Genomic DNA, 27,431 nt, shown 5'->3' with positions numbered 1-27,431 from the left:
ATGGCAGCGATTTTCGCGTCATCGCGCAAGTTCCATAGAAAATGATGGAGAAGAAGCAACGTTGCCTCCCGTGTGTCCAACCCTTAACTGGCGAGGTGTTTGCAACTCGCGCTGAATAAAACCAAAGCAGACGGGGCTGTGGGAGGAGTCTGCAGCAGAGCGCTGCAATGCCAGCTGCTCTCGATTTGCAACTGAAAACAGCACAAGAGGAAACTGAGAAGTACAAAAATAATCGGATCCTTTCATTTTTATGATCGTTGAAAACCCAGATCTTAATTGTGATTAAAATTCGATTAATCGCCCAGCCCTAGTAACTTCACTGTGATCACAATGGACAAGAACACTATTAGTGGTAATTGTAGATGGTATGGTATTACTCTAAACTAAGCATGCTGAGTCTTGTCTTGGAAAGTTTGTGTACTTTTTAATCATTGTGTCGTCTTCACATTTACAATGCGTTTTTTGTCCTCCTGGTTCAAATTGACCTGGTCTGTTTGACTGCTCATAAAGCATGAGGTACAAACTGACCTTGTTAGTGAAAATGTTTCTAGGACTGGGTTTTAAAAAAAATCAGTTTATCAGTTTGAATAGATTCAGATTAAATTAATTGATACATAAAATTTGGAGATTGATTTTTTTTTTTTTTTATTTGTTTATTTATAAATAAACACGTCCTCTTTTCTGATGATGTGACCCTACTCTTGTGTGACTTATCGAGGCTTGGTAAAATTAGTCCAAAATCAGCTTCTCTTAGCAAGATAATGTCACATTTAGATGTTTTTATTCGCCAATGTGGATTAAATTCACCTGTAAACTATTTTGCACCATATAACTGCTCACAGTAGCAGCACAGTGCTAAGACCGTGGGCATTGCTACTTTCAACAATGGCAAGTGATGTCACTATGCACATACCTACTTAGAAATAAATCCGCATTGGTCATTTAACCTGGTTTAACCTACCTAGGAGTGGGTGATATATCGAGTATACTTGAGACATTTTATGTAGGATATATAAAATGGCTATATTATGAACATAGAGTATAAAGTACCACAGGAGTGTTTTAAGCATCCACATGGGTTTTTCTTCATAGCGCTCTGTCTGCTGGTTGGAGTAAAGCTCACCAGACTTAGCACGTTCTTCACTCACTCACAGACAGACGGCTCACTTCGCCCATCCAGTAAACTCTCCTGCGCACATGCACTTTGTTGTTTCAGGTAGTGATGGTGTAATGAAGACCGGTGAATGTGTTGAGTCTTTCTAGCCAGTTGCATTCCCAAAAGTGTCATTACTCTAGGCCCCATTTAACAGTTCATTTTGTAGTACTGACATCTGCTAGTCAACCTTTCAATATGTAAACTATATATTGGTGGAAATATACGAAGCAAATGTATTGTAAATTTTCTCTGCAGGCTTAATTTGAACATGCTCCGTTTACGTGATGTAGGCTTTAGGGCTTTTGGATCAGACGAAACATCACCAGTTTTAGGAGAGACAGAAAAAGCATGCAGATAGCTATCTATCTAGTTTACGAGTGTTAAGAAAGCAGTAATTCGCCTCAGAAATGACGACAATGACTGATTGTTCAGCTGTGCACGTTTCCTGATGGACATGAAGTTCTTAGTACAACAATGCAGGAAACTCCTCCAGCTGCTCTTATTATTGAATACGAGCTGACGTTATAATTAAAGCAGTTATTTGTCTGTTTTACAGGTCAATGATTTCCAATGCGCCCTTTCTCTGCTGATGGGAGTGTAGCTCACCTGTGTGTGCACGTATGTAGAGACATGATGTGTCGTAATTATATGTCTGTATGAGAATAAGATGAAAAATACAAAAGAATCTGACTTCTGAATCTGAGTTTTTATAATAAAAGGAAAACAAATTATAAACCTGTTCTATAGGAACGGGAACCTTAGATTACTTCTGTTGTGATTTGGTGCGAAATATAAAAAGTTTAAATCTAATATTTGATTTAAAAAATTAGGGGTAGGCACATTAACGTGTTATTGCATTTAACGCATTACTTAATGTTAGAGTAAGCAAAGTTGACAGTTTAAAGTTAACAGTTTAAACTTTCTCCCTTAAGGATGGGTAATGATTTGTTGTCTCACCCACCCTGCAGAGGACAGGATGTGGTGGTCACAGCTCTGTGTGATAAGGGTCATAAAGTGTTGTATGCTAATGTGTTTCCCTGTTTGAAGTTTGCGAGAACTTTGCTTGCTCTACTGAAGTGTGATAGCTGCTCAATAAAAAGGGTGCACTGGGGTTGAGACTTCGGAGTTGACACCAGACACTCTCTGAGTGCTGAACCACAGTCTCTCCCCATCGCGATGAAGCTGACTTCACTCTGAGTTCTTTGTGTCTTATTTTATGATAGAAAAATACCCATCACTTAATGGTGTTCATTTTTTTTTATCGTGCGTTAACAGTTTTTTTTCTCCAAATTCTTGCTCTGAATACAGAAAAATCACATGCAGAGGGTTGCAGTCCAATGCCTCTTCCTCCATGTCTTGTCCTGCTGCAGCGGTGCGTCAGATGTTAATTTTATCAGCCATTTTTAAATTTAGTCTGTTTTAGTCCAGTTTTAATTGCGCTTGTTAGTTTTTATCACATTTAGGCTAGGTTCACACAATAGGCTGAAGTGACCCAAATCCGTTTGTTTTGTTTGTTTTTTTTTTTTTTTTGCCCGTACTCAACCTGTATCTGATCTTTTCATAACAGTCGGAACGACACAGAACCGATTTTTTTCAAACGCGACTCAGGCCACTTGGATATGTGGCCCTAAATCCGATACATATCTGATCTTTTGCCATGCGACTTCAGTCTGAACGGCCAGGTCGCATTAATCCGACCTACACGTCAATCATGACATTTTTATGAACGCTTACTTGTAAAGGCGTTCACATCACTCTCCACTCCTGGCTGCGACTCTACCCACACGTTACTCTGTACAGACGTTGCTGCCACTGCTCCACGAAATTCCATGGCCAGAAGTCTGGCTCTCCTCTTGTAATCTCCTCCTTAAAACGATGCCATTGAAAATGTGCTGGCTATGGTTGGACAATAACTTTAAAATTGCATCATACGCTTCGCTGTTACTGTCCACGTTTACTTCTGCAAACACGAAGATGTCACAGGCTGTCGCATCGTCGTGTCTTCTACGCAAGAGGGACAGATAAACATTTCCATTTGATCTAAAATTATTTCACATGGCATTTTATGTCACTAAATTAAATACATTTAGATGCAAACTCCTAGAGCAGGAGCTGGGAACCCCATTTTGATATCACAAAACTCTGGGGACCCCAGACATTCAAAACACGGACAGTTTTACTTTACTTTTATACCACATTTAAGCTATTTAATGTATGAAAATGTAGGTTAAAGTTGTTTTGAATTAAGCGTGGTGCATTATTTATCTAGATAATTTGTTTTAGTTTTTAGTTTGTATCCATGTGTAGTTTTGTGTTAACTATACATCGCTTGTAGCTCTTAGATTAGCTCATCCTTCTGTCTGCTTAAAGTGCAATCCAGCTGAAAACATAGTTGCCCAACCAGTATAACGTATCTAAGTTAGCATAAATTCGCCTTCACACAAGTCTATCAACAAGCGGCTACTTTCGCTACATGCTAAGAAGCTAATAAGTTAGCCAGCTTTAGTTTGCGGTTGGTTTAACATTACTGATGGAACATTACAGCCGGTGGTTTAATGTTACTTTATAAACAACCACCACCAAATATGCGACGCGTCTCTTCAAGTTTGTGGTGTTTTTTTCCAGCTGTCTTGTGCTCACATTCTTTCCCTTCGACTAAAGCCAAACATGAGGGTTTTTTTTCTCCACTTCAGTTTAGCCCAAATGGGTCCGTATATCACGTCTTCTGTTTCTCCCGAGCCCCGTGAAAAGCGTGGCCATTAATGTTTTACTTTTAACCTTTCGCGTGAATCCACCTCCCGTCTGTACCATGTGTTTGTGCACCTGCCCGGTTAAAAGCGGGTGTGTCACTGTGTGTGAGTAGAGGAGGAGGCGGAGGAGACAGGATTTGACAAAATCATATCATATAACTACATTTTCGTCTCGTCTTTATTAGTCCACAAAAATGCATACTGATTTAGTCCCAGTTATTGTTTATTAATGGGGGTTTTAGTCTCGTCTAGTCTAGTTTTCGTCCAGTGAGAAATGTGCGTTGACGAAAATATTTTCGTTTAGTTTTCACAATTAACACTAGTCAGATGTAATCAGGAGAGAGCGGATTTATTAAAAAGAAGAGACGTTTTATGTCTGGCACTTAAGAAGAAAAAACTGATATTTCTGTTTGTCAAAACCCATGCAAATGGGCAGGAAATTGCAATTTTTGGATGGGAAGCTGCTCCCAAAAGACTGAGAAATGTAGTTGTTTTTTTTTTTTTCTTCTTTTTTTTATATTTATAACTAAATCTGGTTTTATCCTGGTGGATATAAGTATTGAGGCAAGACAGCAAAGGTAAGACATTTTGACTCTGTTTTTCAAATATGAAGCATAAATTGGACCTTCTTTTGCCTCTGGTTCAGTGAATCTTGATCATAACGAGATGGAACTTATAATTTTGGAATCTGTGAGATGTGAGCTTTCAGTAGAGGAGCTGTTTGTCCGTATTCATGATGTTGGGTGGACATGGGGAGCTATAATTTGTGTTTACGTATTTCTTCGGACTTTTGTACCTGGTCTTTTAATTGCTTGTTGTCTTAACTGTTTTTGGTGGTCATAGAAATTGTTTTACTGCACTTCTAGCTGCGATTCTGGACTTTATGTGAATACCACACGTTTGTAGTCACATTTACCGACCTGACATTACACCTGTAAAACTGGAGATGGATTCACTTGATGCTGATATTCATCAGATGTTGTTCCTTCTGTGTTTAGAAGGAAGCAGCTTCACAGCTTTAAATCCATCCTGCTGACTTTTTAAAGCAATTTATGACTTTCATTGGGTTAAATTTCATAGCATTTTTATAAATTACTTTTGTCAGATTCAAGTTATTTCTGTGACCATTGTGAGTTTTTCTTTCACTAACCGAAGAGTACCAACAATTTTGTCCACGTGTAGCGACAGAGTCGCTAAATTGGCAGCACTGATGAATAATAAATTCCTCCAAGACCCGCCTCTTTCACACATAAGCCAATCACAGTGGTCGTTCGTCCCCGCTCACACGCACATTGGCTGTTGTCTTCTTCGTTGGTGTTTGTCTCCCTTTCTTGTATTGCAGTTAGTTTGAGTCGGCAAACCAGCTGCTAATTTGCGCAGTATTGTATACTACTGGGCTGAAGAGGGGAGAAGAAGTTGTTAGTGAGAAAATAAATAAAGTTATAACTACTACAATAAAAAAAACCAGCAAATGTATTGGTCGCCATTGTGTGAGTAGATGAAAAATTTACTTGCACTGTATCACATTTTAGTTGCAAAATGCGAGTCCTGTCAAGGTCAGTGTCTTTGTCCATGTAGGCCACCATCTTGGAGTTTGACATAAATGTATCAAAATAAGCTGTGTCCCAATTCAGGGTCTACGCAGTTAGATGTGTAAATTTGCTGGCTAGATACGTCATAGTGGTGCTCCAAGCACTGTCCCATTTGGAAGGCGCCCTACAAACCCACACATTGTTTGGTCTGTAGCGAAGGCTGCTGGTGATGTATCCTTCGTGGCCTTATTTCTCCCACAATTCATTTTGAGCAAGATGATGGCAAATGAGCAACAAAGCCCTGGAGAGCAGTTTTTTTTTTTTTTTAAACCTCACTTTAGAAAAAATGTGACAAAACCAAGTACATTAAAAATATGTTTGTTGAACAGTGGCATTAAAATTCTGTAATATTTGATATTTGTGGGTAATGAAGAGTGTACCTGCTGGAAAACAGAGCCTCAGTTTTTTTTTTTTTTTTTTTTTTACATTATTACTTGGTTGGTGTTAACCAAACATCTTATGATATGCAAAATTAGTAATTTCAGATGTTTAAGTGATTCAATGTTCTGCATTGCTACTATGGGAAATACTCATCAGCTAGGTAATTGAAATATTTTCTAAAATGTTCCAGGATGCACTATAACCATAAGCAAATCAAAGACAATGTAGCTGCTTCATAATCTTAATAAAAAGAAAGGTAGTTATAATTTACCCATTTTAATATTTAAGGTCTAATGTGTTGAAGGGAAACCAGGATGTATGTGACTAATCAGGAAACACTAGATAGTCTGACAGCTTTGCAGACAGATTGTTGTCTGGAGTATCGGCTCAGACTACTGTTCTGTCTGGCCGGATCGTATTCATGCAGCCGATTTGCAAAAGCTTTTAAAAGATCCTACAAAGCAGGACTGTGCTAGTTGCATTGTCTAAAATGCTCCACAGTTTTACGTCCATTTGTGAAAGTATCGTTAATGCTGCGCTGTGAAATAAGCCCGTAATGATCCACAAGCAGCAGCGTATGACCAGAACAACCTAAGCTGGAGATTCCTACATCTCCCTTCACCTTCTTAGTGTTGTATTGTTTTACTGAAGAGCCTTCAAGGATGGGAAAAATGCAGTAATCATTCAGTATTTATTCTAGGGCTGCAACTAATGACTATTCTGATTAAAATGACTAGTCGACCAATCGGATTATGTATCTCATGATTATTATAAATGGTCTTCTTTCACTTTCAGCTTTGAAATTTTGCATAAGGTTGTTAAGTAAGTCCGACGTGCCTCCTCTTTAAATGTTCGAGCATTGCAGACGTACTTCCGTGGTACACAAGGTCCACTTTACAAATCTCACATGTATTTAATTTATTTTGTAAGTTTAACTTGAAGTTATCCCAGACTTTTGATGTTCTCTACCGCTGTTTTGCTCCCTAGTCCGCCACCATATTTTTCCGCTGGCGAACTTTATTGCGCACGTGCAACTCTCAGCAGAGATTAAAAAAAAAAAAAAGGAAGACGATGTCTCACTCTGTACTTTTTTCCCCCTCTTTGCCCATATGCATTGTGCAACTCTCAGCAGAGATGGGATTAGAAGGCGATGTCTCACTCTGTAGGTTTTTTTTTTTTTTTTTTGCAGACAATATTCAACAGCTAAATTCGTTGTTGACTATTTTCAATGTCAACTATTGTCGACAACGTCAACTAATCGTTGCAGCCCTAATTTATTCCACAGTCTGTAGCGCAACAGGTACATGGATTACAATGTTGTTTGGCATCAACACACAACCAACATCAACCCAAAGTCTTAAATTTTCTAGGCAGTTCAAAGTTATACATTGCACGAATTAGTTCAAAGTTAGTTAGCATTAACAGTTGTTTGTTTCTGTGTTGGCCCTATGATGGACTGCCGACCTGTCCAAAGGCCTGTACTACGAAGTTGTATTTTCTCTTTGAGGTTTCAGGGTTAACTTGACGCTGGTTCACTTCTTACCAAGTAACTGCTGGCCTGCTCCAGAGCAAGTTATGTTCTGGATAAGAGTATAAAAGGACCACTTCCTGATCAATCCGTTCTCTTGGACAATGGCCTGCCTACGTCTGTCATGACAACAAATTTTGCTGTGCGATTAATTTTGTCAGATATTATTGCAATAAATGATAACATTGTGCAAAGTGATAATGTCATTTTGAGACCATTTTCAACTTTTATAATGACAGTGCCATAATAATGCAAGTACACCTTTTTCAAAGATCAATAAACGTTCCTTTCTAAAGAACTTTTTACACTGGAACTGGAATAAATTTTAAATAACAAAACAAAAACAATATATAAAATGGACTTTTAGTCCCATTAACAATGAATGAAAACCAAACACAACCAAAAACAATAAGTATTATAGATAATAAAGTCTGTTATGTAAACAAAATTGCCCTTCAAAAAATATATTAAAAACTTAAACATGGGGCTCAGACTGGGAAAACCAGCAAAACTGCCAGTTAGTACCATTGTATAAAAAAAAAAAAAAAGAATTGAAATCAAAGGTTTACTGTGAGAGCAGTCTCACGGCCAATGCGTGAGAGTTGGCAGCCCTGTAAAACAAATGTGGCATACCGGCTCACACAGGTTAAGTGCTTCACCACGGTCTTGTGCTGGAACATGCTGCCGTCAAGACACAAGAGAGATCACTCCGCAAGAAATGAGAGCATTCAGTCCAGATACTCCATAGTAAAACCTGTTGTCATACACAGTCTATGGTTAAGTAAGATAAGAAAAAAACCAAAAAAAAAAAGAAGTAAATTATCGTAGCCAGCAAACTTGTTGCACTCACCTTTTTTACCGTGTAATTAATTGACTTTTTGTTTATCGTGACAGGCCTAGGCCTGCCCATTATGTCGACATAGGTGCACAGATCTTGAAAGGATTGCTAAGGAGAGAAAAAGTTTTTAGTGTAGTTTGTATTTGTTCTTGACTTGTTTCGTAGTGTTTTTAGCTCCACTAGAGTTGCATCTGAAATAACGAGGTAAAGAATAAAAGTCACACATGGCAGAACCATTTATGGAATGCGAAACTTGTGTTGTCACTATGAAAAATGAAAATATCAACACAAAATGCACTCACACGTGGTGCTGAGCCTCAAAAGAAATCAATGGAAAAAAAATGAAAGGAAGTGCTCTGCTAGAAACGTGTGCCGTAATAGTTAAAATGGAAATATCAGAGTTCTGTTCATTATATTGTCCGATGAATTAATATAGTAGACTATAAATTCACAATTTTACGCATTACATAGTCCGCAATTTTTTTGCAGTATTCTTTCCTGGCTGTTGCTGGGGCACCAGTGGTGTTTGTAGGTCTGAATGATGTGTTTGAAGCTTAATATCATGAAAAATTTATTGCAGATTCATTGGACAGCCTAAGAAACTTTACCTTTGTTTTTTATTCTATAAGGAATTCTTTTTTCCTTAACGTGATTTAGATTTTCTATGTGTCAGTATCTGATTTTTGGCTGGTTCACACAGACCACCCCCCTACTCAGGATGTTTGGTTTATTCCAGCTGAAGAGCTCTGCTGTAACCATGGTAATAGTGGAGCTCAAAGCCTCTCAGCTGTGTTGGTGATTGGACAGAAAATTGTTCCAGGATGCACCATAACCTAATTATTGCACCAAAAGAATGCAAAGATACAAGTAACACCATTCATTCATTCATTCATTCATTCATTCATTCATTCACTCATTCACTCACTCACTCACTCACTCACTCACTCACTCACTCACTCACTCACTCACTCACTCACTCACTCACTCACTCACTTTCTCCTACTCTGTCTTTTCTGGATTTAATTGTGGACAAATCACTTCAACAACTTAAATATCTTGCCAAAATCAAGGTGACACAAAATTTAGTGAAAATGAATAGCTATTCTACATACAAACCATACTACTCCATACCATGTGATGAGGGAAAAAACAACCCAAAGCTGGGAGTGTGTGAACCAATTTGCCTGATCTACACTTTATTTCAAGCTGAACAAGTAGCACTAAAATCTCATGTCTAAAGTTGTTGTGGGAACAAATGCCATGCAAGTACCCATCATCCAGGTATTTAATAGTTGGCCCCCATAATCCTAGTTAGCCAGAACAAACAAACCAAACATTACCTTTAGAGCAGGCCATGGGAGTAGATTGAGATAGGAATGATGATGTCCAGCAGTCCAGAGTTGACCCTACCATTTTCCATTTCAAAAACAGCTGAGATCCTTGTTCTTTATCAGCAAACTTGCTGCTAAAGGTCATATGTTCATATTTAACTGTTATGATTTTGTTCTTGCTAATGTGATTGGCTGCCTAATTTAGCTTGTCCTGTTGCTATTTTAAAGAACAGTAGACCGAGTTGGTAAATCGCAAAGAAATTATTTTCGCAATTGCTATTGGATCCTTAATAATGATGATGTCACTAAACAACAAAAGAGGAGGAGTTGCTGAGGCAGATGAAGAGGTTAAGTTTTAGTACTCATGTTTGTGACTTGGTCTTTATAATTAATAAAAATTTATTCAAAATTATATGGCAGACTGAACGATTTACCAGACCTTCACATATTGTAGAGACTAATAAGGACATTTTGTTTGTTATAGATCTCTACATAATAGGGCTGCAACTAATGACTATTCTGATGTTCCATTAGTCACCGACTATTAAAACGACTAGTCAACCAATTGGATTATGTATCATGATTATTATAAATGGCTCTTATTTCACTTTCAGCTTTGAAATCTTGCACAAGGTTGTTATGTAGGTCCAACGTGCCTCTTCTTTAAATGTTCGAGCATTGCAGACGTTCTTCCGTGGTACGCAAAGTCCGCTTTACAAATCTCACATGTGTTTAATTTATTTTGTAAGTTTAATGTATTGCACCTGATGATGGTATCCTGTGTAACAATAATTTATTGCTTTATTAATTTAGGTAGTGGATTTCTTTTACTGTTTGTTTGAAGAACATTTCTGTGATGTTGATTTGCACTGTAGTAAATCACTTCATCTCCCTCTCTTCTTATACGCCAGTCACTCTGGAACAGGGTAAATATGGACTCATCAGACCACATGACCCTCTTCCATTTCTCCATAGTCCAATTTTTATGCTCCCTACCAAACTGAGGCTTTTTTCTCCAGTTAGCCTCACTGATTAGTGGTTTTGTTATGGCTACACAGCTGTTCAGTCCCAATCCCTTGAGTTCCCTTCAAATTGTGCTTCTGGAAATGCTTTAACCTTCACTATTTAACATAGCTCTGAGTTCTACTGTTGTTTATCTCTGATGTTATTTCACCAAACATTTAAGATCAAAATTTTTATTTTTGACCAAATTTCTTCCTTGAGGACAATGGTTTCCAACTATCCTTCCAGTTTGTAATAATGCGTTGAGAGAGTTCATAACCTAATTTTAGTCATTTCTGCAATATCTTTAAATGTTTTCTCTGCTTGATGCATGCCAATGATTTGACCTTTCTTAAACAGACATATTTGCCTCGACTACGAGATGTCTTTCCTCATGGTTTAAAAAGTGAGAAGCTACTCGTTGCATCAGTTGGGGTTAAATAACTTGTTGCCAGCTGAAAGATAATTGCCCATGCAGTAATTATTCAGTAAGAGGCTACTACCTATTTGCTTAGTTAAAATCCAGGTGGTGAGTTTGTATTTATTTATTTATTTATTTATTTATTTTTGGCCAGGCAGTGTATTTGGCTCTATCAAACTACCTTCTATTTTTGGACAGTATTTATGTGAGAAGAATATGCAAACAGATGACTTCAGTAGCATTACAGAAATCATTAAGTAATATAATCCTGTATTCTGTCTAGCCAAAACAACATTAAAATGAACTTGATGTCAATTCCTGAAAATATTTTGCATTATAAACTTCTGCTTCTTCATGCTTCCTATCTGCTCTAAATAACATGGAAAATAAACATCTATTGTAAGTGCGAAAATGTAAAACTACAGCCTTGAATCAGGCCTTCAGCTTTTAATGCATTTTAGCCCCTCCAAAGTTTTTTTCTACTCTTTGGATTGGAAACGATAGGATAGGGAATAGGGCTGAGCTATTCAACTCGGTCCTAAGAGGGGTGCAATCCAGCAGGTTTTCAATGTCTCTCTGCTGAAACACACCTGACTCAAATTAAATAAATTCAATAGCCCATGAAGATCTGTGCAATGACTCATTAATTTGATTCAGGTGTGTTGGAGCAGAGATGCATTAAAAAGCTGCTCATGGACTGAGTTAAATAGCCCTGGAATAGGGTATTAAATTGTTCTTAATAATCAGCTTCACTGTCAGTAAAACCTACACATTCAAATATATTTTTATTTCTTTGGCAACCTCTGATTTGGCAACCCCAACATCTAGCACATGGATGCTATCAAAAACCTGTTGCTATTTACCAAATACAGGTTTGTTTATTTTTTCAAAGCTAGCCAGCCAGCTAAGTTATCACTGTTGTGTTTTAAATGAAATAGCAGAGCTGAGAGGAATACAGTTGTGTGCCTTACTTGGTAGGTGGTAGTTTTAGTGAAAGTTTTTACAAAATTGGTCTTAATGGATTTCCTGACTAGTTTGAACTGGTTGAAAGCTATTTGTTAAAGAGCTATCAGTTATCCTTACACTCAACGGCTCACCGCCCCCTGTCTTTGTTTATCCTTCTATCGCCACTAATCAGTGAGGACTCATCAACTGAAGTCACACTCTTTAAGCGTCATGGTGAATCATGGGATTGCATGAGTCTTATTTTCAGTTGAACTATTATTCTTGGTCGTCATACATCATCATAGCCTCCTTTTCTTCTGTTGTTATTAGGGCTGGGCGATATGGCCTAAAAATAAAATCTCAGATTTTTTTTATAACCAAATCCGATTTCCGATTTTAATCGATTTTTTTTCTTTTCTTTTACAAAACATAAATAAACTTATTAAAAACATTTATTTGTTTATATAAATGAATGCCAGCAAAAATAAAGCATATAATGTCATAGCTTTTCCACCATATAAACGACTTCATATCTTACATAGAAATATGCAACACAACTGCATCCGTGATCTCTTTCCATCTGGATCCTTTTCATACAGGATCCACTGCAGGAATAATTCCCCTGATGAAGGTTGTCTCTTAACTAGGGTTTGTGGGCTAAAGTTGACTTCTGCAGCTCATAGAGAGCAGCATTTCTCACTGCAGTTATACGCACAGCTAAATCCCAGGAATGAGTGAAGGGTCACTTATGTCAGACAAACACCGTTCTGGTGTGGACAGAGGGCTAAGTCTGCTGCTAACTAACTATGGAAAAAAAATCCCGATTTTCATAAAAATAAATCTCCAGAAATGGAAAATTCGATTCATCGATTTTATCGATTAATCGCCCAGCCCTAGTTGTAATGCTGGTTGCCCCCATATTTTAGCTATTTTACATGTAAAATGACCACTGTAATTGGCTTTTGTGTGGAAAGAGGCGGGTCTTGGAGGAATTTATTATTCCTCAGTGTTGCCAACTTAGCGACTTTGTTGCTATATTTAGCGAGTTTTCAGACCCCTCTAGAGACATTTAAAAAAAAAAAAAAAAAAAAAAGCCACTAACGACAAATCTAGTGAATTTTTCTGGTAGTATTGGAGACTTTTGGAGACTGAGGTGAATAAACTTAGTTTACTCTTCCCAATGAGGAGCAGGTGCTGCGCAGACCCCTCCCTGTACACAGGCCAGCTCCCAGCTGCATTCAGAGCAGACAATGTTCACCTTTGTTTCATGATCAAGCTGAAAATGAAATGTACAAAGCTGCTGCTGGATAATCCCGTGCTGGCTTACCGTCAGAGTAATGTCTATTAATGAAAAGTGTGGACAGAAATATTAAAAAGTTAAGTGTTGTGAAATGTTCCAGACTCCTAATTAAAAAACAAAATACACTTAAAAAAACTGAACTAAATAATAAAGAAAATATTGACAGAATTATTATTTAATTTGATTTATTTTATTTATTTTTTGCTGTTCTAAACATTTTTAGGTTAGGTCCTTTTTTTTATTTTAATCAATTTTTTCCTTTCCCACTACATCCCTCTTTATGGCAGCATCTTTTCCAGCACTCCTATGAGAACTAACAACTGATTATGTTAATGAGTGATTTACAGCGACTTGTAGGACAGCCAATAGTTACTTTTCTTACTGAGGAGTTGGGAACAGCAGCTGGAGAGGAGCATCAATCCCTGAAGCTGTTTATTGCCAGAAACTACATGGACCAGTCATACCATGCCCTATGGGGAATGATGGGGACAAAGTTGCTGTTCTCCTTCGACTACAAAGTAAAAATCAAATCTAATCATCAAATTTGATTTGATTTCACAGCTTCTATGTCTACTTGTTTTGTATTAGTGCGGCCAGTAAGATGTTTTTTGTTTTTTGTTATGTGAACTGCTGCACAAAAAATGTGAATTGTAAACATTGTAATTTCTGAATTTTTGTCTAAGTATTTATCACTAATACAGTGAAAATGAGAGGAAATGTGAATATTTGCTTTGCAAGTTGATTTCAGTGTGCGTGGGTGACTCTCGCCACTACCACTTTGGTTTTCGTCCATTCAAACCTTCTTACTGCAGAGTTTCCTTTGCTTTAGCTCTCGCGATGCGCTGCTGTGACTGCTTGGTGGCGAAGCAACGCTGCACCTTTTTTACATATGCCAGGACACTGGCCCAAAAGTAATGCAGCCCAATGGGAATCCTCCTGAACTTCTCGACTCAGTGTGAGAAATCGGAGGTTTAGTGTGAGAGCATGAGAAGCCACTCAAATGCGTGAGTCTCACAGCTAATGCGTGAGAGTTGGCAGCCCTGTAAAACAAATGTGACATACCGGTACACACACGTAAAGCGCTTCACCACGGTCATTTGCTTTAAACCCAAAGTACACCCACACTGCAGCTGTCACGTTAAGCTTTGAAACTAATTCCGTTGTTGTCTTTTTCCCTTCTAAATCCCAAGTTTCCCTGGCTTGCTACTACTCACGGGCTTCGAATTCGTGAAATTTTGTTGGTGAAGGTACTGTTGCCTTTGAATGGCTCTCGTGCTGCAACATGCTGCTTTCAAGTATGACACAAGAGAGATCACTCTGCATTAAACAAGAGGGTTCAGTCGAGATACTCCATAATGAAACTTGTTGTCATACACAGTCTATGGTAAACTAAGATTAATTAAAAAAAAATTACACTCATTTTGTCTTATCGTGCAATTAATTGACTTATTGCTTATCACGACAGGCCTACACACAGCTCCCACTTCCATCAATGGACAGAGTGCATGCATTGGAGAACACGTCAACTAGCTGAAAATCAGACAAAAATATCACAAGAGTTTTCAAAATTCTCTCAGGGAGCTGAAAGCGCTATTTCTCCAGTGATGAGCAGCTGGAGTATTTCTTCTGGTCTTATGCAGGTAGTGTCATGGTCGTCACGGGAACACCGATGGATGATTGTTTCTTCTTTGTCTAAAGTGTTTTTTGTTTGTTTTTCATCACAGCATTTCTGAATGTGAATCTGGGAAAATTTTTATTTTTATGGTATTTCAGAAATGCATGTATTACAATTATCTGATTAATACCAGATAACTAATTTTGATTGTCACATAAATGGACTCCATGTTTTATAAAATATGTACCTGAATGTCCTTAATATTCAAGAAAAATAGGTGGTGTTAGACAGTTAGCTGTAAATTAATTGATATCAAATCGAATCAGATTTAATCGAAATAAAATCGTAATAGGCTGCTGTGAATCGAATTGTTTCCGGAAATTAGTGATGATACCCAGCTGTAGTGTTGAGTGGAGAGAAGGTCACAGTGGCTTCCTTCCATGAGCTCAAACTAATGAGCCACCTGCTATGGTTTTCTGAGCAGATGTGTAGATGTGGGTTCTTGACATTTGCTGTGTTTCTGTTGGTTGGTCTGGCAAAGGGAGGTGTCTGATTACACTGCTGCTGACAGTAAACTGGCTTACAACAAGCATTAATCAGCTCATGTCTGTGTTCACAGCTGCAGCAGTACATGTTCATTGTGGCATTTTATGCTCAGGAGCCTCTTTATTGAAACATCTCAAAGAGCTCAGCTGCAGAAGAAGATTTAATAAGGAGCGAGAGGTCATAAAACCCACGTCCACAGCCTCAGAGTAAAATAAGGCTTCAGTGAAAACACTGAATAAAACTGGATAAACACATAAAAATCTCTTCAAATTTAGAAAATTCTTATCTGTTTAAGACCCCAAACATGAAGATAAAAAAGTCAGGCATTTAACAGTTTTGATCGTACGGTATGTGGTATGCTCCGAAAATCTCAGCACGGATTACCGCACATACACAACGATTATGTCCCACAGCCAATCAGAATCTTGTTGTCTGAGCCAGAAATCTTGTGTGATCAAATGTAATCTAACAAAAAGGAAGAACCATAGCAACAACAGGAACATACATGAAGTAATGATAGTGGTCTTGTGACTATTGTTAACAGAAAAATCCCAAACTAAAAAAAATAACAGAATGGGGACGGCGTGAACACACTTTATATCCTTCTTTGCTCCCCAGTCAGCTCGCTCTCTGATTGGCTAGATTCCGTTCCACGTTACAATCCACATAGTCACAACTCAGTGTATTTGCAATTGTCGACCACGACCCATTTCTGAGCCAATTGTTGGGACAAATTCTCTCTTAACATACCTCAGACCACAGGACGATAGGATGATCTTATAAGACCTAAGATAATTGGCCGTTTGCCAGCCTTGGTCGGTAGAGGAAAAACCGGGACAAAAAGAGGCCGATAATCTTTGTTTGGCCCAGCTTAAGAAATTTCATACTATGATATAAACCAGGGGTATTCAACTAAAATTTAAAGAGGTCCAGTTAGAGAAAATCTTTTGGAGCCAAGGTCCAGGAGATCATAATGACTGTCTGTCTGTCTGTCATACACACGTGGACAAAATTGTTGGTAACCTTCGGTTAATGAAAGAAAAACTCACAATGTTCACAGAAATAACTTAAATCTGATAAACGTAACAAATAAAAATTCTATTAAATTTAACCTATGAAAGTCAAACGTTGCTTTTAAACCATGTTTCAACAGAATTATTTAAAAAAATAAACTCATGAAACAGGCCTGGACAAAAATTATGGTACCCCTAGAAAAAACTAAAAATAAAGTGACCAAAGGGACATGTTAATCCAAGGTATGATCACTAATTAGCATCACAGGTGTCTACAATCTTGTAATCAGTTAGTGGGCCTAGATATAGGGCTACAGGTAGTCTCAGGAGATTAGAAAGAAAATTACAGACAAGCATGTTAAAGGTAAAGGCTATAAGACCATCTCCAAGCAGTTTGATGTTCCTGTGACTACAGTTGCACATATTATTCAGAAATTTAAGATCCATGGGACTGTAGCCAACCTCCCTGGACGCGGCCGCTGGAGGAAAATGAATGACAATTAAAAGAGACGGATAATACGAATGGTAACAAAAGAACCCAGAAAAACTTCTAAAGAGGTTAAAGGTGAACTTCAAGCTCTAGGAACATCAGTGTCCGATCGCACCATCCGTAGTTGTTTGGGCCAAAGTGGACTTAATGGGAGACGACCAAGGAGGACACCATTGTTGAAAACAAATCATAAAAAAAGCCAGATTGGAATTTGCCAAACTACATGTTGACAAGCCACAAAGCTTCTGGGAAAATGTCCTGTGTAAGAAGGTTTTTAGAGGAGCTGCAAGAAGAGCCCTCCAATGCACTCTTCTTTTCTATATTTATATATTTTACACATCTTCTATTTATTCAAGGGTGTTGTCACTTTTGCTTTGTCACGTGAAATTGAATGTGCTTGCAGGTAGGCGCGTGCCTTTTCGGACGGTTGCGGTAACCAAGGAAACAGCTGTTGACTCTACTCATGAAAAAAAAGACTTCACATTTCCCATTCCGCATCCAAAGAGCTACTAATTTATTGTGGACAGCTGTGAGAGAATCAGAAAGGCTCCATAACAGGACCAGGCCAAATAAAGGACTACAGTCAGGAAAACGAGCCCAAAAACCCGCAACTGATATTTGCAAGAGACCTAACAGAAAAACCAGCCCAAAGTGCCTGATGACGGGCAGATTTAGCAACGCTGCTGTCTTTCTCTGGTGTAGTCATATGCTCTATCTAGCTTGCGGTTTTCCGTCGTGCCGGGAGCCTCACACACTGCTTGGCTGAGTGCATCATGTGGGATGGCTTACCTCACATGCGACTGGTCAACGTGTTTCCATATCGCTACTGTGAAGATGGCAAAAGTTGTGCCAGTTAAAATAAAAGCACCACGTCATATTTTGTGTTTTAACTTCTGGTCCATATGGGACAAGTTCTGGGTCCAGATCTGGACCGCGGTCCGCTTGTTAGTGACCTCTGATATAAACCATTCACAGTTGCTGAATTAGGCTAAAATAAAAGCTTTCAATGATATGAAATGACAGAACCATTAAGGGACTGTAAGAGTTGTCTTTTTTGAGAGAGATGAATCTTTGAAGAGACAGACCCTCCATCACTGTGATCAAAGAAGCAAGTCACTACATTTCCCATGAGCACTATTCAGTGACGTATCATACATCCATTGGTTGCATGCAAGATGTTTTCTTTATTTATTTACAAGTACTGTAAATACAAGTACAATAACTGATAATACTGTACCTGTTAGGAGTGAGCTCCTTGCTTTAGGTGTGTGCAAGCGTTTATGAGTCTCTGCTGTTAAATATGGAAGCCTAAGGAGAGTGTTTGCAGTGCATATTAAAGGGGGTGAAAAATCCTGATTTTCATAAAAAATATTCATAAACAGCTAATCCAATCTAAAGGATTTATCACCCAACACTACTAGCTGATGATTTGGGAAAAGTTCATTTAGAGCCCTGGTTGTGTAGAAAAATTTATATTGATATGTGCAAATAAAAAAAAAATCTATATAATTTCTCCCATGACAAAAAAAGTCAAAATGGCAAAGTTCCAGCTGAGTTTAAAGGCTTCAGTTGAAACTACAAACAGTTTCATGTGATGTGTACATGTAATCATGTTATATGGGTGTTTTCTTTAAGCGATTGCTTCCTGTCTTGGCCACGACACTCTTGTAAAGGCTATTTTAAATCATAAGTGTGTTCTCCTTGTTAGATAAAAACTTACATTAGTCAATTCGAGTCCAGTGAAGAACCCACTGAAACATTTGTACAGCCATAGGAGTTTGCATAACGAGTGCAACTTAACACCTTATAGTTAAGGTCCATTTATGCTCGACACACGAAATGGATATGCAGACATTTTCGTCCGTCTCCTGTGATGTTTGTGCACGTAATTGTTGTTTTCATGGGCCTTGTGAATCCATCGCTTGGCGGAGGCAACAGAGCAACTCTATCTGTCAGTGTTGAACAGTATAGCTAGCATGCAACCGGCGAAAGGAACAAACCAGAGAAGAATATGAAGTGAAGGAAGAAGAAAAGGACAACTGTAGGACAGCTACAGCTTTTTAGCAGTACTTTACTGCCACCAGCCAATGTCCAAACCTGACGTCAGAATGCAGAACTAGTGGATGAATTTGCTTCATAACCATTGCAACGTTAAAGACGGAAGGAAGTAAGAAAGGCAGCGACGTATGACAACGTTTGAAATAGGCGTACTTTTGACATACGTAAGGGAGCATTAGTTGGCCTTTGGCCCTTGGAAAACAGGCACAATTTCCAGGTCCTCTTATTATTAAGAGACCTTTTTTTTAAGATCCCAGTCACTTGTTTTGGACTTGTATGTTGGATGCAGATGTGCATTACTGAAACGGTTTCTCTGTGTGTAACTGATCAACAACAATCAACACATGCAAAAAAATAAAATAAAAAAATCTTAGCTGTCCATAAATGTGAAATAAAATGGAAGGAAGCATGCCTTTTTGACACCAGGTTAAATCTATCAGTAATTAGAAAGCATTCCTGCCCCTCCAGTTAAAACTTATACCAGCTTGCTCAGTCCCAGCTGATGGCCTATAAAAAGGCGTTTCATTGCAAAGGTGTAACACAAGAAATATTTCATGATGGGTAAATGTAAAGATCACTCGCAAGCCCGTATTGTTGTAAAACATATTGATGGCATTGGTTAGAAAAGGATTTCTAAACTTCTAAATGTTCCAGGGAGTACTTTTGGGGCCATAATCCAGAAGTAGAAAGAACATTTCACCAAAAACTGGCCAGAACCAGGAGGTCCTTGCAAGACTTCTGGCAGAGAAGTTAAAAGAATTGGCAGAGTTGTCTAAGAGCTAAGAACCACTTGTGGAGGGTTTCAGAAAGACTCAGAATAGGCCTGTCACGATAACAAATTTAGCTGTACGATAAATTTTCTCAGAAATTATCGGGATAAACGATAATATTGCGCAAAGCGCTAATGTGTCATTTTGAGACCATTCTCAACTAATATAATGACATATGCCATAATAATGCAAGTACACATTTTCAAAGATCAATAAACTAAATAAATAAAAGCGCCTTTTCACATACGCCGGGACGCCGGCCCAAAAGTAATGCGGCCCACTGGGAATCCTCCCAAACCTCTCGATTAGCCGGCATTGCTCTTAATGTGTATTTTGTCAAATACGCTAGTATATAGGCTGACTCTATTTGCGTAATGTGCCTGCGGATTACAGGGGTTATTACGGTAGACCAGGAAGTGGGGGCTTTGTACTGACGTCGTAAGCTAGAATGTGTGTGTTCTGCTTACATGTGGGGAGCAGCGAAATGATAAAAGAGGAGGTGCTTGCATCTATTATTTCTCCATTCGACTTATTTACATATTTCAGCATGAGAATCGGAGGTTTAGCGCAAGAGCGTGAGAAGCCACTTAAATACGCAAGTCTCACGGCCATTGCGTGTTGGCAGCCCTGCAAAACAAATGCGGCTTACCGGCTCGTGCTGCAACATGCTGCTGTCAAGTATGACACCAGAGAGATCACTCCGCAAGAAACCAGAGCGTTTAGTCGAAATACTCCATAGTGAAACCTATTGTCATACACAGTCTATGGTAAAGGGGGGGACTAATAAAAATTATCGCGGCCGGCAAACTTATCGTGCTCTTATTTTCTTATCGTTCAATTAATTGACTTATTGCTTATCGCGACAGGCCTAACTCAGAATTAGAAGGTAAAATTGTTTAAAAGAAATAAATAAGACTCTCAACCACCATGGCCCATATGCACTGTCTCCATGCAACACTCCATTGCTGAAAAAAGACAAGTTAAAGCTCATTTAAAGTTTGCTTCACAACATGACAAGCCTGTGAAATGCTGGGACAATAAAGTCTGGTCAGATCAGACCAAAATTTAACTCTTTGAATGCCATAATACACACCATGTTTAGGGGTTAAGTGGCACTACACATCAGTATGTTGTCATACTCAGTCTGTTCTTCCTTTTGGTTGAGTTAAGATATACTACTAGACGACAGTCCACACAGCCCCGATCCAGTCAGGCTACGGCCTCTGCCGGTTACAGCAAGATTTGTGCAGTTGCAGCCAGTATAAACCAGTTCCTCCTCAGAGTTCACTACCAGGGCAATTAATTTTAGTGTCTTGGAGGCAAATGTTTCAAGGTCAGTTTAGTCTCTGCTTTTTTTTCTTGCCTTTAGCATGGAGAATTATGCTTCATTCTTCAAAAACTTACTTTGCACAGATAAAAACTACATCAGTCAACTACACAACATAACTGCTATAAACGTAATGCAAAACATAAGGAAATAAGTGGATAGGTGGGTTATTTCTTTTTAACAATGCTTCTTGGCAATAAATCTCATACCATTGAAAAACCTGTTTATTTTCCCTTTAAATGGAGCCACATGTAAGGAAAAGGCATTTGTCTAAGACGCTGTAGAGATGATGTGGATTGTGCCCATGAAAAACAGGGCAAATCTCTGCAAATGCCAAGCAGCTTCTTCTGCTGTTTAACTCTTGTTCGGTGTTGTTTGTTGGTGTAATTGGTGCTTGAGAACCAATACAAGTTAAGCACAGGTTTTCAATATTCATCCCTACTTAGTTTTGATTAGGGATGCATGATATTGGTTTTTTGGCCAAAATCCAATATACCTATATTTTACTATTTATTTCATCCACCACACCTAATTGCAGAAATTTTCTAGTTTCCTCTGTTGTGAAATTAAAATACAGTATTGTTCTGCATACTCTTGGTCATGTTGGCCTGTTGGCAAATGCAGATGTAAAAAAGAGTAGCTGAAAATGATGTGTGAAAAAGGAAAAATATTTGAAATTGTAATATGTACAACATGACAAATTGAATCATGACAATTGTTTTTAAACAATAGATATGTGTATCTTATCCAACTTAAAACAGACTTGGGTTATGTTCCCCCAGCACCTGTTTTTTTTTTTTTTGAAGTGGAATGGTTTATCCAATATTTAATTTTGAAGCCAATACCGATATCGGGTCAATAATATTGTGCATCTCTAGTTTGATAAGTAGCAAAGAAACAAATGAGGACAAATTACTTTTAAAAAAGTTATGTCTTCAGTTAAGAAAGCGCTTGTTTAGTGCTTGTTGGGTTCTCCTTTGTTAGTACCTTTTTATACTTAATGTTTCTTTTTGACTCTTGCAGGTCTGCAAACATGGCTGACACACCACAAGGTCCCATGGTCAGCCGGCCATTGGTATTTGCCAATGAGGAGATGAGAGCTGTTCACGCTTGGTCTCGGATCTCGTCGGCAGGTCACAATGTCCTCCTGGATGCTCTGAAGATCCTGAGTCCGATGTCCAGAGACCTTTCAAGCACTGAGGAGCTTGTGACCTTCCTGCAGGAGCTGAGTGAAGAGGGTCACAAGCCTACTGTGTTGCGCAGCAAGGACGTGTACGCCTACCGGTCCTGCACAAGCCAGCCCTTGACTGAGGACATGTTAAAGATGGCCAACAAAAATGTCAGCAGACCCACCACCAAGAAGAGGAAGAGGAAGCCGCTGGCAAAAAAGAGGGAGGTGCATCCATCTTGGAACACCCTTGAAAGGAGCAACCCTAGGATTCAAGGGGTTCGGCCTCCAGATATGTTGGTGGACCATCGCGCCATTGTCTGCAGTAGGACACCCTTTCAGACAATAGAGATGTCGCAGATGGATGTCCAACCATACCTCAGACTGACCAACATTGAAGGTCTGTCTGGCTTCCACACAGCCAGACTTCAAATCCACACCATCTGTGACTCATCTGACATGCCCTCTATGAACTTCTCACCACAAAAGCACCCTCCAACACTTTCAGGAATACCCTCTCAGCCTTCTCAAAACGGTGGTGGGGCACCCACCAAAGCCGTGGCCTTGTTCAGCCAGAAGAGCCTGTCCTGTCCAATCCGACTGGATGGTGCTCTTATCGGAGATTCTGCGCCGGTCTTTTACGCCAATGGCCGGGTGTTCCCACAGACTCACACAGAGCTTACCAGCAACGGCTGGAGGGGCAACGGCCTCCACCAAGATGTTGGGGGCTCTAAGGGACTGAGCAACCCTACACAGCAGAGAAATGGCTGGAAGGACAAGAAAAGTTTCAGGCGAAAAGTGATAAAGGTTGATGACTCTCGCTCTGTGGCTGAGGCTTGCAGAAAAGCGCAGAAGATCCTACAGGTCAACCTTTCTCCAGTGATTCAGATCCAACCTCTCAACCATGTGCTGAGAGACTTCAGATTCCAGAAGTGACATCCCCCCTCTTCCCTCTTCCAAATTCAATTTCCATTAGCAAATGTGGGTGTTTTTATACGTTAGCCTCCACCTGGGTGTGACTCTGTGCTCATAGCAGATGTCTTACATGCATTTTTAAGATTGTTGCTGGGTTTTGAAGATGGCACAGAAGTTTGTCTCTTTGTGAAACTTCTGATTCCCGATGTTAGTCCCCAGGGATGAAAGGGCATTTGAAGTCAGGTGGTGCTTTTCCTAGCAGGCTGGGAAATGGTTATCAGCCAAATGCTGGTACATTTTCACTGTTAAATGTTTAGTTTATGCTTTACAGTACTTCAACCAAACATCACTCTACTTTGAGTTGTCCAGCTGTTCACTGGGACGGAGCATCCACTGTGGCTGCTGGAATAAAGGGGAAATTTTTTCCCTTGAACAAGATTAAATGTGTGGGTTTCTGCTGAGTATTTAAACTAAAGCGCCATGTGTTGGAAATTTCAGTATTTCTTGTAGTGCTAAAAAACTGTGCCGTCTCGTTGCGGCACAACAGTATCTGCTGGAAAGAAGGAAAAAATGAAGCTATTGTTGGTTCAAGACTAACAAATTTCCGGCAAAAGAACTGATATAAACGAAAAGGAGGGAAAGAATATTTTGTTAGTCTTCCTTTTTGTAATTTTATTTTTCTTTGCACTGGAAATGAAGAAGCCCTGAGAGTGAGCACAGCAGATAAAGTTGTGGTAATCAGTTATAAAATTTGGAAGGTTTGGTTGGTCAAAAGATGCATTACACACTGTTAGTTGACAGAACAACAGCAGGAAATTATGAGTATAAAATTAGTCTTTCAATCTTAAAAGTGAGAAAATGTGTAAGTTTCATCATTTATGGATTTCCAATTTTATTGAACACTAATATTGTGTTTTGAGCCCCTCTGATGTAATTTTAACTAAGTCTCAGAAATCAGAAGTAATGCAGTTTGACAGTAAGACCGTGCTTCATGGTCAGCTGAGCATGAATATAAGAGACATCGTTTTCTGCATTTTGAAAATATCTGAATTTATCCCTAAAATTAGTTTCTTCTTTTTTCCACCTTTTTTTTTTTTTTTTTTTTGCTAAAGGTGCTAACTTTGCAATGTTGGTGCTGGCATAAGAATGTCATCCATTTCTAATTTCTCGTTAAAATTAGTGCATTTAAGAGCAGTGACCTCCTGCTAGGGATTGAGAATACTGCTGCCCCTTCAGGTTGGGGTGACCACACCGAGCCGCCTTCTGTGCTTTTCAAAGTGTTCATACTGTGAGGAACCACCTGAATCTATTTCCATGTCATCGTCTGTGACAAATTTCTCTGTATTTCCTGCAACAAAACTACATTCCACAAGACGTAAAAAAAAAAACGTGATTTCTGAGTGCTAGCACTTGGAAACAGTAACTGGGCGAAATTATTAGACCCAAAGTCTTCTTAGTCTGGAAACTTGACTTGTGTTAGAATCATTAAATAAAGATAAAAAAAATCAGAAAATGCCTATTTAACTAAACAGGGACGGTCTTATAAACCATTAGAAAAGGCAAACTTCAGAATGAGGCCGAGTTTCAGACACCTGTTATTTCTAAATACTTTGGGTCTGCAGTAGAAAGAACCAGTCAGACTTGATGTGGGAATGTGAGGTCTGTCCCATACTATGTTCACTTCAGAAATCTTTTCCTGGTTAAATTGAGATCACTGGTGATCACAGATTTCACATCTCTTCTGTTGCTGATGAGTCTATGCCTGTTTACCCCTCTCCAATTGGTCTGTTAGCCATGTTCATACCCTTTTCTAGATCGTCTGTTAGTCTTGTTTGTGCAACACTTGTATAATATTGTATTTCCTACATGATCTTTGAAAACATTTTTGTTCAATAAAAAAGCTGAAAAGAATCTGATTGTCTTTAGCTGATGGGATGTTTCAGATTGTGCGTACAGCAGTTAAACTCTTAAGTTGACACCCGGGAAGCAAGATGTCTTGGTTTGAGTGTCGTTCTTTTAAAGTATGGAAATATTTGTTTCTCTTAGTAAATGTTTGTCCATTACTCCAGTTTAAAAATCAGGTAGTCCATCTCAAAGTTGTTGTTCCAGAAGGGGAAGAGATGGGCCCAACTCTTCCCTCCCTTCAGCAGCTTAATCATGCTCTGCCAGGAGAATACCCAGGTGTTCTGTGGAGTAATAATCCTTGAGCAAGTCTTGCGTTTACCTGAAGCTTCCTCATTTTCTAGTAAAAACCTTCAGTACAATGGACTTGGGGGTCATTCTTGGCAGGTGCCTGAAGAAACTCAACTAGCTCCTTTCCTAGCTGAGGCATAAATGATCAGATTTTTGCATTCACTGTTGTGGAGTACGCACGCTCACCCAGAAACGTTCACCATTTTCTATCCGTTCATGGCCTTGGGTAAGGATGGAAACTTGTGAATGTGAGCCTTGACTTTTCAGCTACAGAATCATACTCAAAGTAGTCAATGTAATCCTTTTCATGCTGGAAGAGAACCCTTCAATCTGGCATTGCTTTTCTCCATTCACATGAAGCAACCATCCTTTCTGTAAAGGAAGCATGGCTAAATGTCTAATTAAATCAGTTACATCTTATATATCAATAATGGCCTTCAATCAGGTTTCTACTCGCATCTCAGCACTGAGGCTGCTCAGGTAGAGGGCTTCTTAATCTGAATGACTTGAAATCTTCTTTGCTATTGAATGTTTTGCATTTGATTATTTATATATATATATATATATATATATATATATATATATCCTCCTGAGACCCGGGAGAAAAAAAGTTTTTCTTTTTTAATCTTTTTATGACAATTCAAGTATTGTGGTCACAAGAAACATGTTGCAACATTTTTTTTTTTCAAAAACAATGTTTATTATGTCTTGCTTAATACACATTGTTATGGTGCAGTTATAATAGTGTATTATTATTTGTATGGATTTTTAAAAATATCCTTTCATTTAATGACCACTTAACAAGATTAAGACAGTAAATGAAGAAACATGAAAAATGTGAAAATTGAAATTCCCTCCATTTTGAAAAGACACTGCATGTGCTGTGTTGACCACACCCCCACAACAGGGTCATCAGAAGAGAGTTCAAGATGTTTTCTTAAAGGAAAAGAATTAATCACATACATACTATAAACAATGCTTGACTTAGAGGTCAACTGGAGAACTGGCTCATGCTTGGTTCAGCTCATACTTGAACGGCAAATAAGTGTTATGTTGATTATAATTGGTGAAGGATCCTCTGACAGTCTATAAAGAATGATTTTTCTGTTTTTGTTTTTTTCCCCCAGCACGTATGTGCTTCCTTTTTGGTATTCCACAAAACTGTTGGGTTACCTGTCTGTTATGCAGATGACATCCAGATCATTTGCTTTGTCTGGGCAATGAAAGACTTGAGAGAACAAACTTCTTCAAGAACCAAGAAATAAAGTTCAGTTGCTTTTATTGAGGCTACTACGATTACCATGACCTTGATGACAGAATCTACACCATCTTGAATCTGATGGCAGCAACCTGTCTTGGTAAAGATTTTAGAAAGGACCATATTTGCCTCAGTGTAGCATCCAATCTTTGAGCAAGAGTCTGAGAACTAAAGAGACCAGTTGCTGAGGCTTTAGGAGATGAAATTTTCTGTTTTCTCTGACATGGGATTCTTGCTGTTCAACACTCCTAGATGACCTTTGTCATATTTTTTGCACCAAATGTCTTCAGTTGGTAAAGGGACTGGACTGCAGGCAAGCTAGTCCAGCACCTGGATTCTTACGCTACACAACCAAGCCATTGTAAATATGTGGTTCTCTTACTGAATTATACATGCTCTTCCTGGAAAAACAAAGTCTGGGTGGAGAATATTTTTACTAACTTTTCTGTTTTGATGGAGCCTTTCCAGATGTACAAATTGCCATTTCCATACAGACCCCACAACCCTTTAGCATCAGGTACAGCCTTTTGAAGAATGCTGATAACAGTACAACCTATTGCGAACAGATATAACTCCTGGTTTTCAGAATATTTTGATGAAATGGGTTGTAGATGGAATATCCAAATATTTTAAATTTGAACATTATTCTGAAAGCGTTTCAGAATTTGTAGATGCAGTGTTTTGTTGAACCTCTGCCCTTCTCTCCTGGGACTTAGCCTCTCTATGGTGCTTTTTCTTTTTGCCATTTTTCACCCTAACTCCAACTTTGAGTCATGTTGCTGTAATCAAATTTCAAGATATTTTTTTATGAATTAATAAAATGTCTCATTTTAA

At 38.7% G+C, this 27,431-nt stretch overlaps 1 protein-coding gene and 1 long non-coding RNA gene across 3 annotated transcripts in view; both read left to right on the top strand.

Moving 5' to 3' along the window:
- The window catches only part of ccdc71 (coiled-coil domain containing 71), a 27,417-nt gene extending 2,360 nt beyond the window's left edge, over positions 1–25,057 (top strand). Inside the window, exons 1-2 of one of the 2 annotated variants that reach the window (XM_041980952.1) lie at positions 1,755–1,774; positions 22,087–25,057. In XM_041980952.1, coding sequence (XP_041836886.1) covers positions 22,097–23,167 — 1,071 coding nt within the window. In that variant the 5' untranslated portion in view covers positions 1,755–1,774; positions 22,087–22,096 and the 3' untranslated portion in view covers positions 23,168–25,057. Of the gene's footprint in view, positions 1–1,754; positions 1,775–22,086 lie in introns of those variants that run through there. The other variant, XM_041980950.1, reaches the window with a different exon arrangement.
- On the top strand, positions 2,881–27,431 carry LOC121637056. The gene is made up of 3 exons (XR_006009793.1): positions 2,881–2,892; positions 6,036–6,039; positions 26,330–27,431. It is a non-coding gene; the product is annotated as an uncharacterized LOC121637056 (long non-coding RNA).

Source organism: Melanotaenia boesemani, chromosome 3 (assembly GCF_017639745.1).
Source record: "Melanotaenia boesemani isolate fMelBoe1 chromosome 3, fMelBoe1.pri, whole genome shotgun sequence".
NCBI lineage: Eukaryota > Metazoa > Chordata > Actinopteri > Atheriniformes > Melanotaeniidae > Melanotaenia > Melanotaenia boesemani.
This window is presented reverse-complemented; position numbering and strand designations above follow the sequence as displayed.